This window comes from Petaurus breviceps, unplaced genomic scaffold (genome assembly GCF_028583685.1).
Source record: "Petaurus breviceps papuanus isolate PSGF00001 unplaced genomic scaffold, PetGlider_PUasm1.0 90823, whole genome shotgun sequence".
Taxonomy (NCBI): Eukaryota; Metazoa; Chordata; class Mammalia; order Diprotodontia; family Petauridae; genus Petaurus; species Petaurus breviceps.
In genome coordinates this window covers 9,147,380-9,162,052 of record NW_027187352.1, presented here as the reverse complement: position 1 = coordinate 9,162,052, position 14,673 = coordinate 9,147,380, and the positions used below count along the sequence as shown (strand labels likewise).

The following is a 14,673-nucleotide window of genomic DNA, read 5'->3' as shown; positions in this document are numbered from 1 at the left end:
TCTCTCTCTCTCTCTCTCTCTCTCTCTCTCTCTCTCTCTCTCTCTCTCTCTCTCTCTCTCTCTCTCTCTCTCTCTCTCTCTGTTCTCCACTCTGCCTCTCTGTTCTCTCTGTCTTTGTCTCTGTTCTCTCTGTATCTCTATGCCTCTGTTTCTCTCTACCCTTCTATCTAGCCTCTCCCTCTCTCTCTGTGTCTCTCTCCTCTCTCCCCTCTCTCTTTTCTGTCTCTTTCTCCTTCTCCCTTCTCTTTTCTTTCTACTCCACTGTCTCTTTTTCTCTTTCCTTCTCTCTTCTCTCTATTTCTCTCTTTCTCCTTCTCTCTCCCCCCTCTCTTCTATTTCTCTCTCTCGCTCTCTCTCTCCTCTCTTATCCCCTCTTCCCTCTGTCTCTCCATGTCTGACTTTCTGTGTGTCTCTCTCTATCCCCTTCCCCCTCCTTTTTTCTCTCCCCACCCCCACCATCTTTCTTTCACCATGACCCTTCTCTTACCGATCCAACAGATACTTCAGGTACTCAGAGCAGTCCTGCTGGGCACCGGGACTGAACCAGGGTGTCCAGGAGGCAGACAGGAAGCTCTCTGGAGAGACTGCGGGCCGCTAGCAGCAAGGGAAATAAGAAGAAAGAAGATCTGTGAAAGAGGGGCCCCTTGCCAACTCCCCGTGCTCCAGGGGCCAGGCCCTCTGCGCCCCCCCCCCCCCTTAGCCATCTCTTCCTTCTCTATGTCCTTAGGAGGTCATGTAGACTGGTGCAAAGAACATGGAATTCAAAGCTTTGCCACTTCCACCCTGGGTGAAACAGTGTGGTCGGGCAAAAGGAGTTTAGGTTTGGATGTGGCAAGTGGGTTTAAAAAAATTTTTTTTTGCTTAAATACATATATTTGTCAGGAGGGTTTTTTTCTTTTAATTATTCAATATTGGGAGGATTGTAAGGAAAAGGAAATATTTTCTTGTCAAATAGAAAAAAATAATAAAATTAAATTTTAAAAGAATAGGACAAAAAAATTGAAAGAAGATAAAAGCACGGCCAGGAGTGATGAGGTGTGCCCATAATCTCTGCTTAGTCACACGGCACAGCCCGCAGGCCCCATTGCTACCTGCCTCTACCCCCACACCTCTGGGAGTGAGGACAGACATAGTCACCTGGCTGTGTTCAAGGAAGGCAAAAAGCCACTGCAGCTTGGTCATCAGGGGCTGAGAATTGTCTTCAGGAAGATGCAGAACACAGTGACGGAAGCTCGAAGCAAACCAGAGACATACAGGTTAGGTTAGAGACATAGAGGGACCAGCCCAATAAGAGGGGCCAGAAATGTCTGCCCTGGAGAAGAGAAGCGCCACGTTGATAGATGTCATCACGTATGTCAAGAACTGCCAGGTGGAAACAGATTTCAACTCTTTCTACTTGACCCCAGAGAGCAGAACTAGTAGCAGTGAGTGGGTGGCAGCTGCAAGTGACTTGCCCAGGGTCACACAGCTAGTATCTGAGGCTGGATTTGAACTCAGGTCCTCCTGACTCCAGGGCTGATGCTCTATCCACTGTGCCACCTAGGTGATCCTTGGAAGAACTTGCTCAGAATTAGAGCTGTCTGAGGGTAAGCATCTGCCCCTGGAGGTGGCAGGATGACAACACCATAGGATGTTAGCATGGGAGGGCACCAGGTGTCATCACCCAGAGAAGGAGAGTGGCATTTAAACAGAAATTGGGCAAACCTGTCTCAGAGATGTTGTAGGGGCAGGATTGAACTCAGTGTCCTGTGAAGTCTCTTCCAGCTCTGGGATTCTTTGATAAATGGCATGGAGCTGGAAGCAAACTCATGAGAGTGTATATCCAAGTACTTCTTTTGACAGAGGAGAAAACTGAGCCCCCCAGAGGGGATGTGACTCATCCAAGGTCACCCTAGGTTCGAATCTGGCTCTTCTGACTCAAAAACCTAGTTGATGGCAGGGGGGTGGGGGTGGGAGTGGGAAGAGACTCCTTCTAGTGCCCTTGCCTTCAAATGACAGAAACTCTGAAGGACTGATCCCTTCAGACAACAAGAGAAAAGAATGCTTCCATTCAGGGCATCCAACTAGATATGACACAATTAAGGGCAGGGTGCTCAAAAGGAAGGAATCACCCCATTTGGGTGCCCAGGGACAATGGATGCCTCGGGATGTTTGCTAAACCTCACAGAGGGTGCCATAGAAGAGGTGCAGTGAGTATGAGATCAGAAGCTGGGAGACCTGGCCTCTATCTTGTCTTGGCTCTGCCACTTGGGCCAAGTACTTTTCCCTCCCTGGGCCTCAGTTTCTTCCTCCACAAAATAAAGAGTGGAAGTTTCCCCTTGAAAGGAGCTAAAATTTGCCTCCCTGAAGCTACAGTCCTCTCCCTAGCTAATTTCTATGCATGGCACCTAGTTCTATGTTCTGGGGCCAAGCAGAATGAATCTGATCTCTCTCTCTTGCGCATACTTGAAGACAGTCTTCTCTTCTGGTGAACCTCCCCAGCTCCTGACTGATGCTTCTTCTACAGCAAGGACTCCAGACTGCTCACCATCCTGGCTCTCCTCCCTCCATCCCTCCTGCTAGGAGCAAAGTTAAGAAACTCACGAAGCACTGCTTACTCAGAGGCCATAAAGAGAGCCTGGATCACGCTGTTCATGTAACAGGTGTTGCCCAGGTTGATGAGGCCAATCTTGCCTGTGTCTGACTTGGCTGCCAGCCGGGGGTAGAAGCAGACCAGCTCATTCTTCTGGGAGGTCCAGGCATTCTGTCCCAGGAGCTGCTTGATCCTGTCTTCATTGGGAACATGGAGGTCCTGGGGTGGGGACAAAGCAGGAGAGAAAGGGCACTGGGGCCAGTTCCTGAAATGCCACCATGGCCTGCAACCTGTCAGGCCACTCTAGCTCCATGCTCTTCCCAGCCACACAGCTACACCTGAATATGCAGAAACAATCAGGGAGAGGAGAGAACCCTGGGCTAAGAATCAGGGGAGAGCTAGATTCAAATCCAGGCCACTTGCTAGCTGGGTGATCCTGGATAAATCACTCACTTTCAGTTTCTTAATATTTACCTAAAATGGCTCTTGTGCAGAAGTATGGGGAGACTGTAATGGATAGAAAGCTAGCCAGCCTTGGAGTCAGGAAGACCTAGGCCCAAGGCCTTCCTCTGATGAACTCTGGCCATATGGACCAACTCTAAGATTATAAACTGCAAAACAGGTATTGATCTATATTGGTAAAGGGAGGTACTTTGCCAATCTTAAATATAAATGGGTTATTAAAATGGTCATTTTAAATCTTATTGTTATACTAAACCATTATATTATTTTAAAAGGCAATATTGGGCAGTGGAGAAAGGCCTGGCCTTGTGGTCAGGAAGCCCTGCCTCTGAAATGAGAGATAATGTAACCCTGGGCAAATCACTTGATATCTGGGTACTTCAGGACACTCCCTAAGACTGTTAAGTCACAGAGAAATTGCCAAATTTGAACCCTGGGAGGGGAGTTCTTACACTGAGAGTGTCTTATATTGATGAAATCACAAGTCCAGGTCAAAAAACCATTTATTTTATCATTTTAATTCAATGAGGTATGGGATCATTTTAATTGAATGAGATAGGGGATTATTTTTAGAACAAAGGAATAATAAGCATTTAATAATATAAATATTAGTTGTTATTCATTTATTCTACATTTAAACCCTTTACATGCACACAGATTTCACATCTCAGGTCAAGAACTGTGTCCGCCATGCAAGGCCCCATTCATAGCTGACCCTACGCAAATGCGGCTGACTGGTCTGCTGAAAGGAAGACATGGTTAGAAAGCCAGAGCTAGATTCTAGTCACTGGCTTATTGTGTGCCTTTGGGCAAACCATGTCCCTTCTCTGGGACTCACTCATCTGCAAAAGGAACAGAGAAGACCTGATGTTCTCCAAGGCTCCTTCCACCTCTAACATTTTGTTCTGTGTTCTAAAGTGGCTTCCAGGTCTGACAGTCTATGTTCTGAGATTCCTTACAGATCTAATATTCTATGTCCTAAAGTACCTTCTGGCTTTAATGTCCTATGTTCTAGGCTCTTCTAGTCTAACATTCTGTTTTAAGATCCCTTATAGTTCTAATATCCAGTGTTTTAATATCCCTTTCTGTCCTGGCATTCCATGTTCTAAAGTTCCTTCTAGTTCTAATATTCTATATTACAGGTCTAATATTCTGTGTTCTAAAGTCCTGTCCAGCTCTGACATTCTATGTTCTGGTCTCTTCTAGGTCTAATATTCTGTGTTCTACTCTTCTATGTCTGACATTCTAGGTTCTTCTAGCTCTAACATTTTATATTTTATTATCTCTTACAGTTCTAATATTCCATGTTCTGACATCCCTTTTAGCCCTAACATTCTATAGTTTAAAGTTCCTACTGGCTTTGACATTCTGTGTTCCTTATAAAGTCCCTTCTAGCTCTGACTTCCATGGTCTGTGTTTTAGAGTCAGATCTGTGACTCTGAAGTTAACAGGTATGTCACAGACTTTGAAAAACGACAATAAGAAGCTCAGAAAGCCCTTCCCCGTGAGTCTCAGGCGCTAGGTGTGGGCTGCCCACCTTGATGGCCTCCATGACTGGCTCATACAGGTCCGGGAAGCCTGAGAAGCGGAACACCATACAGTGGATCAGCTCTGCCAACTCTGCCAGGCAGTTTGCTTGGGAATTGGAGTCCTCTTTTGCCAGGGAGGCCACCATTTGGGGGATGTGAGGGAGAAGCTGTGAGAACCAAAAGAAGCTTGGCATGACTGTAGAGGCTTTGGAATGTAACAACATGGCACCAGTCCTAAAGGCAGGAAGACCTGAGTTCAAATCCCCCCCTCAGACACTTTCTAGCTGTGTGACCCTGGGCAAGTCACTTAACCCCTGACTATCTCAGTTTCCTCAATTGTAGAATGGAGATGATAATAGTACCTACCTCCAGGGCTATTGTGAGGATTAAATAAGATAATATTTGTAAAAACACTTAGCATATTAGCTGGCACATCATAACTGTTAGTTATTATAATGGAAACCCAAGTTTCTGGACTTCCCATCCTGGCTCTTTTCAGAGCCTCAGTTGGCCTACTTGTAGGAGGTGCTCTCTACTATAAGGTCCTCCTCTGATGCCTCATCAAGGCATGGAGGTGACCTGAGACCATGCCAGGGGATCCAGGCTCTGCCATGTCCTGACAAGCTGGAAAGCCCAGCAGAGAACTGGGTATCGCCTAAGGTGGGGAAAGGCTCACCATCAACTAGATTATACAATGTTTTGACTCACAACAACTCACAAAGACCATCCAAGGTATGATAGGGCTGGACTTTATATCAATGGAGGGGGCAAAGTAGCAGGGTGTTCGGGTGGGAGTGGGAGTGGGGAGAAGTGCAAAGTACCCCAGACTTGAAGTCAAAAGGACCTGGCTTCAAATCCTGTCCCAAGCACTGATTAGCTGTGTGACTGTTGGTAAGATGTTATACCTGTCAGTTTCAGTGTCCTGATCTGTAAAATGGGGTTAACAATACTTGTGCCCCCACACTTTTGAAAAGGGACAGGGTCAAAGTAGAGAATAGAATAAGTGGGTAGTGGGATAGGATGGAGGGAAATATAGTCAGTCTTTCACAATATATCCAACTATGGAAATGTTTTGAGTAACTACACATGTATAATCTATATTGAATTGCTTATCTTCCTAGTAAGGGTGGGAGGTGAGGGAAGAAGGGAAAGAATCTGGAATTCAAAGTTTTAAAATCAAATGTTTTCTTTTTAAATTATTATTATTATTAATTTTACATGCAACTGGGAAATAAGATATACAGACACTGGGGTATGGAGATCCCTCTCACCCTACCGGAAAGTTGGAGAGGGCATGGGGGAAGATATAGGAGAAAGCGGATTGGGGGAGGGGGTATTCAGTAGGATCGTTGTTTTGGGGTGGTAGATAGGGGAAAGATGGGGAGAAAATTTGTAACTCAAAATCTTGTGGAAATGAATGATGTAAACTAAAAATAAATATAAAATTTTTTTAAAATCCTTGTTTTGTGGCACAAATACTTGTGCCACATCCTGCACAGGGCTTTTGTGGGAATCCATGAAAAGGTAAATTCTTCAAGAGTAGCCAATATTTAATTAACTTCATTCCTAATCCCAGTGCCTAACAGTATCTAGCATATGGCAGGTACTTAATAAATGTTTGTTTGGCTGGCTGGTTAAGAGACAATGCACTTTACATATGTGTGCATGTAGGTACTACATGAAACTATAACAAAAATAATAGTACATTATACATGATATTTGATATATTATAATATAGTATTATATAATGTATTATATTATTAATGATTTTAATTTAATTTAAATTAAATTGATTTTAGTTAACTTTAATTTGCATTTAATTTTTAATTAAATTAATTTTAATTAAATTTTATTTAAATTTAAAATTTTTTTATTTTTATTATTTTTCAAGAAGAATGTATACAACAGAGCTCAAGAAGCCCTAAAAGAAAATCCCTAAGAAAGCCTGAGCAAAGACAGAATCACTGGGCAGCCTCCCACCAGGATAACCCTGTAGGGGACAACATTCACTGGGGGGTACTGAGGTCTGGGCTGCTAGTTGAAATAAGGAGGCCTATTATTTATCATCTGACTCCACCCAGGGGGACTACTAAGAGATTTTAAAACAATGCAAAGTAGGGTTTCTAGTGAGGAGAGCAGAGTAAGACCCCACTGCTATTCAACGCACATGAAGCTACCCCATTTCTTGCTCACTTGCTTCTCACTTCAAGAATCTTATCCCTGCCCCCCCTTTTCCTTTTCCTTTTGAATTCCCACTTAGCTTTTAAAACCTAACTTTCCTCCAAGAACTCATCCCCTGAATCTCCTGATTTGGTAACGACCATCCCCATCAGACCTAACATAGCACTTAATTTTGCACCACTTTCAAGAATTTACCATGTAATGTGTTCATGCTTATATAGCTTGGTTCTTAACCTTCCTACCCAACTGGGAACTCCATAAGGGCAGCAACATCACCTGCTATACATATTGTCTTACTTCTAAGGTTGAGCAGGGCTCACTAAAGCATTGTTGAATCAAACTGAACTGAACTGAATTGAATCTGAGTGAATTCTAAGCATAGGACAGTAGAAAAAGTATTGGAATTGGAGCTATGTGAGCAGTTAGCTCTGTCATCATCTCCCTGTATGGCTTCAGGTAAGATGCTTCTCTCTGCGCTTCAGTATCCTTATCTGTGAAATGAGAGGGATGAGCTAGATCTAGGGCTGGCAAACTATGGTCCCAAGGACTGTCATCTGTTTTTGAATGGGCCAGGAACTAAGAGTGGTTTTTACATTCCCAAATACAATAAAGCTTTATTTAAATGCCATACAAAAACAATCATGCCATATTTGGCCCACAGGCCATAGTTTGTCAACCTCTGGACCAGATGACCTCCCAGCTCTGACATTTTGTGTTCTAAGGTCCCTTTTAACTCTGTGCTCAATATTCTAAAAGTCTCTTCCAACTCAGATAGTCGATATAGCAATAATAACAACATCCTTTTCAGCTCTATCATTCTATAATCTAAGGCCCCTCCCAGCTCTGACATTCCCTGTTCTAAGCTCCCTCCCAGCTCTGATATCCATGTGCTTTTAAAGTCCCTTATAACTACAGTGTGCCATTCTATGCTCTAAGATCTGTTCTAGCTCCAAACTACACTTTCCCTCTACTTATAAGCTCTATAGTTACTATCATCTCCCTTATTTCACTTGAAAAATAGGCACAAACCATCCCTCTCCTTTCCTGTAAAGCTCTGAGTGAAAAACACCCATTTCATGAACCAGAAAAACTTTAAAAATATGACCCTTTCTGGACTTCTCTCCCTCTCTCCACCTTTTTCAGGATCGTTCCCACGTTGAGGGCTTAACCTCCCCCTGTTGGCCTAATGTGGCCATGCCACAAACTCTCCCAAACCTGACTCCTCATTACTAGAGTCCACAAGGACTAATTTCCTGTTGAAAAATATCACAGAGACCCTGTTTGGGAAGTTGGGGGGTGGGGTGGGGATGGTTTTCCTTGGGGCTGTGACTCTGGCTTGCCACAATGCTCGTTTCCCAGGTCTCCAAATTCAATAGGCATTTATCAAATGCCAACATACACCAGCTTCTGTTCTGGGCACTGGGGGGGTGATAGGTGGGGGACAGTGTATGAAGATGAAACTGGACACAGCCCCCAGCCTTAATGGACAAAAGGGTTAAGAAGGCGATGTTTCAGTTCCTGGAGATAGGAAGGGATGGAATTGAGGGCACAAACAGAGAGGCTGGCCTTAGTACAAAGAAGGGTCATCTTCTCTTTGATGATGATGAAGTGAGTTAAGTGCAGAACTTAAAGTGGTGAGGAGAGGAAGCTTCTTAAATGATTTTCCCAAGGTCACAAAGCTGCATAACAAACATTTGTTGGATAGAAAAAAAAAGTGAAGGTGAATTCTCTCCCTCCTATGACCTTCTATCCCATCCAATGCCAGGAAGCAACATGAGGACAGGCTGGGTAAGATGGGCACAAGAAATTGGAATGATCACCTTTGCACTACCTACCCCACAGGGTTGTTTGTGAAGTGGGGTGGGGGGAAGGCAGGGATAGGGATAGAGACTGGAAGGATAAGGAGTTGCTATTAAGAAGACAGGTTTCCAGTGTCCTGGCTACTCCATTTGCTGCCACCCTGCCCCTATCTTCATCCCAGAATACAGGGGATCAAGAGAAAAATGTTAAGAGTTAATAGACCCCTTTATTGCAGGCACAGGGGACTGGCCTCAGGGAATAGTAGTAACAATAACAATAGCTAGCATTTGTGTTTCATTTTAAGATTTCCAAAGTACAAAAATCATCTCATTTTATCCTCACAACACCCCTAGGAAGGTAGGTGCCATTATTATACCCATTCTACAGAGGAGGAAACTGAGGCAGAGAGAGATTAAGTGACTTGCCCAGGGTCAGACAGCTAATAAGTGTCTAAGGCTGAATTTGAACTAAGGCTCTAATGACCAATGGGAAAAGGTCAGAACATCCAAGGGCAGGCCCAGTCACTTCTTTGGGGGACCCATCCTACCCTTTCTCCCACTCTCCAATCCCATCCATACCTGCAAAAAAGGGACGTCCCAGATGTGCAGTCTGGCTTGCACAAACTCCTTACCAGGTGGAAGGCTTCATGGGAGTGCTGGAAACTCAGAAGCAGGTACTTGAGAACAGACAGCGCAGCCTCCCTCACAATGGGGTAGAGCAGTTTGGAGAAAACCTAAAGGACATAGAAGACTAGGATGTTAGAAATGGAAGGGGCCTCCGAACAGGGAACATGAGAAATCTGAACACAGAACATCAGAGGTGGACGGGATCTTAGCACACGGAATGTTAGAACACTGGCTTAAAATGTCAGAGCCGGAAGGAACCTTAGAGCAAAGAATGTTAGAACACAGAACATTGAATGTTAGAGCAGCATGGCAGAAGAAATGGTGGCAGATGGACGGATGGGATGCTAGTGTGCAGTAAGAAATGATGAAGGGAATGATTTCAGAAAAACCCAGGAAGACTTAGATGAACTGATGCAGAGTAGAGTGAGCGGCAGCCCCAGGAGCGCAATCTACATAATAGCAACACCACTATAAAGACAAATCACTGTGAAAGAGGGAAGAACTTTGATCAATGCAATGATCAACCACAATTTCGGAGAAGGGATGATGAAACATGCTACCCACCTCCTGAAAGAGAGGTGACGAACTCAGGGTGCAGAATGAGAGATTTATTTTTGGATGTGACCAAAGCAGAAATATATTTTGCTTGACTAAGCATATTTGTTACAAAGGTTTTGCCTTTCTTTTTTTTTTTTTAACAGGGAACAGAGGTAAGAGGGAGGAAAAAATAGATTTTGTTAATTGAAAAAATAAAATAATTTTTTAAAATGTTAGAACTATAAAGGGACTCAGAACATAGAACACTGAACAGAGAACCACAAAGTCTTCACAAAATGCTTCATATTATTTTAATTTTTTTAAAAACCAAAACTTTAACAAACACCAAATAAAATGAGCATTTCTATACACACAGTAGAACAGAAAAAGAGGATTATACAAGGCTTATTAGATACAGCTTGCTTTTGTTTTTAAGGATATAATAAATTCAACATGTTATTTTTAAAACTGTCCTCAAAATGTCTCATTTGAAAGATAAAGAAACTTCACAAAGCAGAAGGGATTTCAGAACACAGAATGTTAAATCTGGAAGACAACTTGAGAACATGCTTTAGAATGTCAGAATCTTAAGAAACCTTGAAACATAATACTAATAGAGCCAGGACTTTAAGAACATGAGACTTTTAAAACTGGAAAACATCTTAGCGATCCAGTTTAACTCTCCTTACTTCACACATAAGGAAGTGAGGCCCAGGGAAAGGAGCTGATTTGCACAGGGTCACACAGGTAAGCAATAGAACAAAGGTTAGAATCTTGGCCTCCTGACTCCCAGGACATTGCTCATCCTGCTGTGGGCAAATAGAGACTCATCTTATCTCTCTGAGAGCTTCTTGGCCCAGGTATGAAGACGAGGAACAAACCTCAGCCTCACCTAAACAGCCTTCTATATCACACCAGTCCAGAAAACCCTGCCATCTCAGACACCCTGGAAGACACCAGATGTACCCAGGATGCCACAGTTGGTGGAGGGTCAGTTTAGGATGGAACACCTCTACCCAATGGTATACACTGGAATAGGAGACCTGGGTTCTCACCCTGGGTCTCTCACCAGTTCAATGCATGACCCCAGGCAAACCAGTGGACTCCTCTGGGTCTCAGTTTCCTCTTCTGTATAATGGAACAACAATGCCTGTTCTCAACAGACCTCATGGGACTATTTCAAAGATCAACATAACATTTGTGAAGCATTTTGAAAAGTAGAAATTGCTAGAAAAGTAGAGGCTTTCTTTTTCATTATTAATGTGATCATCATCAAGAAAATAATAGCCTGTCATCAGAATACTGGCCACCAGGTGCTGATTTTTTTTTGCCACAGCATCTCACGAAGGTCGTCTGCTAAGGCACGGAGAGGCGAGGAGCTGCATCGGAGAAGGGAGAACCCACAATGATCAAGTCAGGGATCCTTGAAGTCTCAATGCATCTACACAAGGACCCAAGACTCTGATACATCATACGTTCTGTATCAAGGGATGGAACATGGGGAAATCCTTGACTCTTTACTGTCCACAGTCTGGCCCAACCCGACATCGCCATGGTTCTTTACATGGATCCTCCGCTGCAGTAAGGTGGTCCTCCTCTGTGCCCCCAAACAGGCCAAGACCATGCCTTGATTTACCTTTGCCTAGAATATGCTTCCCTATCATTCAAGGTCCAGCTCATGCCCCACCCTGCTCCATGAGGCCTTACCTAACTGGCCCAGTCCCATGGTTCTCTCTCTTGTATTGTCTCCTATAACGTGGTCTATACCAAACAGTTTGGTCTCTGTACTGTTTCCTAGTTCACAAATCTTCACATCAACTCCTTCCCTTGTTAATATAATAAAAATAACTCAAATTTCAATAGCAATCAAGAGACAAGTATTTACTAAGCACCTACTATGTAACTAGTCATAATGTAAGGCACTTGGGAGACCAGTAGAGAGAAGGAAAAAATCCCTACTCACAAGGAGTTTACATTCTAATGAAGGACATAACAAGCACGTATAAAAATATATACACAGGAGAACCTGAGTTCAAATTAGGCCTCAGACACTTGATACACTTATTAGCTGTGTGACCTTGGGCAAGTCACTTAATCCCAATTGCCTTGCCCCCCTCAAAAAAATATAGTAGATTTAGTAAACATAGTAAATATTGGAGCAGGTAGGTGGTGCAGTGAATAGAGCACAGGCCCTAGAGTCAGGAAGACCTGAGTTCAAATCAGCCTAAGATACTTGACACACTTACTAGCTGTGTGACCTTGGGCAAGTCACTTAACCCCAATTGCTTTGCCTTCCCCGCTGAAAAAAAGAAAAATATATACAGTATAAACAGAAAATAAATAAACCCAAATAGGTACCAAGGAGTTAAACAGAGAGTAGTTTGGGGTAGGGGCACAAACATAAGGGGATGGAGGGGGAAGAGAATCAGGAAAAGCTTCATGCAGAAGATGGAACCTGAACTACACCGTAAAAGAAGAGAGGTGCTCCAGAAAGCAAAGGAGGAGTGCATGCCAGTCACCAGGGGCACTCCAAGGCTTGCAAAGCACTTTCCTCACGACCCTGCTGTGTGTAGGAGGTAGGACAGGTATTATTGCTTTTATTTTACAGATGAGAAAATTAAGGCTCAGACGAGCTGACTTTTCTACATGATCGCCCAGCTAACGGACCAGAACCAGGATTTAAATTCAGGTCTCCTGACTTCAGGCCCACCATGCTTCCCACAGCATATCCCCAGTGCAGCTAGGTGGCATCATGGATAGGTCACTGGGCCTGGAGTGAGGAAACCCTGAATTCAAATCCCAGCCTCAGACACTTTGTAGCTATGTGACCACAGGCAAGTCACTTAACCTTCGTTTGACTTAGTTTCCTCATCTATAAAATGGGGATAATAAGGGAACCTACTTCTCAAGGTTATTGTAAAGATTGAATGAGATAATATATAAAGTGCTTTACAAACCTTAAAAATGCTAGCTATTAAGCTATTATTTACTATTATAAAGTACGTACTTAGTACTGATTTGCTGTTTAATTCCTACATTTTAGGTAGGGAAGAATTTTGCCCTGATTTTCTTAAACTGAATTTTATTCATTCAAATATCCAATTATTACCAGACGAAAGATGGGAGGAAGTACTGCTAATAGTCCTGAAAAGGGATGTCAGCCTCCCTCCTGTAGTGGAGTTCCTTGAAGGGAGTAGTTAAAAACAGAAAGAGACAGAACCTCTGGCCTGGCTAACTATGCTGTTTGTTTTAGAAAATGAGGTAGTGTATCACAGAAGAGATAAAAAATAAAAAGGAAAAGGATCTATATGCACAAAAATATTTATAGCAGCTCTTTTCCAGGGGCAAAAAATTAGACATCGAGGGGATGCCCATCTACTGGGGAATGGCTGAACAAGTTGTGATATGTGATTATGATGGAAATACTATTGTACTATAAGAAATGATGAGCAGGATGCCCTCAGAAAAACCTGGAAAGACTTGCATGGGCTGATGCAAAGTGAAATGTACTGTGTACAAAGTAATAGCAATATTGTGAGATGATCACCTGTGAATGACTTAGTTATTCTCGCAATGCAATGATCCAAGACAACTCTGAAGGACTTATGATGAAAAATACTATCCATCCACAGAGAAAGAACTGACAGTGTCTGAATACAAATTGAAGCATAGTTTTTAAAAACCTTATTCTTCTTGAGTTTTTTTGTCTATATTTTCTTTCACAGCATGACTATTATGGATATGTTTTGCATGACTACATATGTATAAGCTATATCAAATTGCTTACCTTCTCGATGTAGTGGGGTGGGGGGACGAAGGAGGAAAGGAGAGAATTTGGAACTCAAAGTTTTAAAAATGAATGTTAAAAATTACTTTTACATGGAACTGGGGAAAAATAAAATACTAAATTAAAAAAAAGAGAGACAGTGACCTAGGTGAGACCTTTGTGAGATAGAAGCATTTCTGGGTAGCTTTTCAGGTGCTTTCCTGTGTTTCAGTTCCCCCTGGGCCATGTGTTTCTGGAGATGTATCGCTGTGCTCCAAGCTGTCTGAGGTCTGGGGACACAGAATATGGAAGGAGGAAAGCTTGGCCATTGGTGAGTCTACAGTATGTCACAATATTAAATACTCGATGAAATCAACTGAGCCCTTCTTTCCCTCAAGTACCTGGGTTAGAAGTTGAAGCAACATGGCAGGCAGCCTTCCTAGGAGTCCATATGAAATTTGCTCTGGTGTCACACCAGTGGTTTCAGCATCTCAGGAAAGGGGCACTAAGGGAATATTTGGAGAAGGTATGATTTGGTCACCACAATGCCAGCCAAGTAGTTGGTTAGCAGGCACAACCTGGATGGAAATCTCACAAAGGAGACAGAAGAGTGGTCAGACAGAAGAATTGGGAAAGAGGAAGAAAGAGAGGAGGAGGAGAAAGAGGAAGAGGAAGAGAAGGAGAAAAAGAAGGAGGCGAAGAAAAAGGAGAAGGAGGAGGAGGAGGAAGAGGAGAAGAAGAAGGAGGAGGAGGAGGAAAAGGAGGAGAAGGAGAAGGAGAAGAAGAAGAAGGAGAAGAAGAAGAAGAAGAAGAACAAGAAGAAGAAGAAGAAGAAGAAGGAAAAGGAGGAGAAGGAGAAGAAGGAGGAGGAGGAGGAGAAGGAGAAGAAGGAGGAGAAGATGGAGAAGGAGAAAAAGAGGAAGAAGAAGAGGAAGAAGAAGAAGGAGGAGGAGAAGATGGAGAAGGAGAAGAAGAAGAAGAAGAAGAAGAAGAAGAAGAAGAAGAAGAAGAAGAAGAAGAAGAAGAAGAAGAAGAAGAAGAAGGAGGAGGAGGAGGAGGAGGAGGAGGAGAAGGAGAAGGAGAAGAAGGAGAAGAAGAAGAGGAAGAAGAAGGAGGAGGAGAAGAAGAAGGAGGAGGAGGAGGAGGAGGAGATGGAGAAGAAGGAGAAGAAGAAGAGGAAGAAGAAGGAGGAGGAGAAGA

The 14,673-nt window shown here is 43.2% G+C and overlaps 1 protein-coding gene across 1 annotated transcript in view; it reads right to left on the bottom strand.

Annotated features, from left to right (window-relative positions):
* USP35 (ubiquitin specific peptidase 35) overlaps window positions 1-14,673 on the bottom strand; it is a 54,521-nt gene that overhangs the window by 13,494 nt on the left and 26,354 nt on the right. Inside the window, 5 exon segments of the mRNA XM_069070775.1 lie at window positions 488-594; window positions 1,138-1,231; window positions 2,598-2,791; window positions 4,572-4,730; window positions 9,176-9,277. Coding sequence (XP_068926876.1) covers window positions 488-594; window positions 1,138-1,231; window positions 2,598-2,791; window positions 4,572-4,730; window positions 9,176-9,277 — 656 coding nt within the window.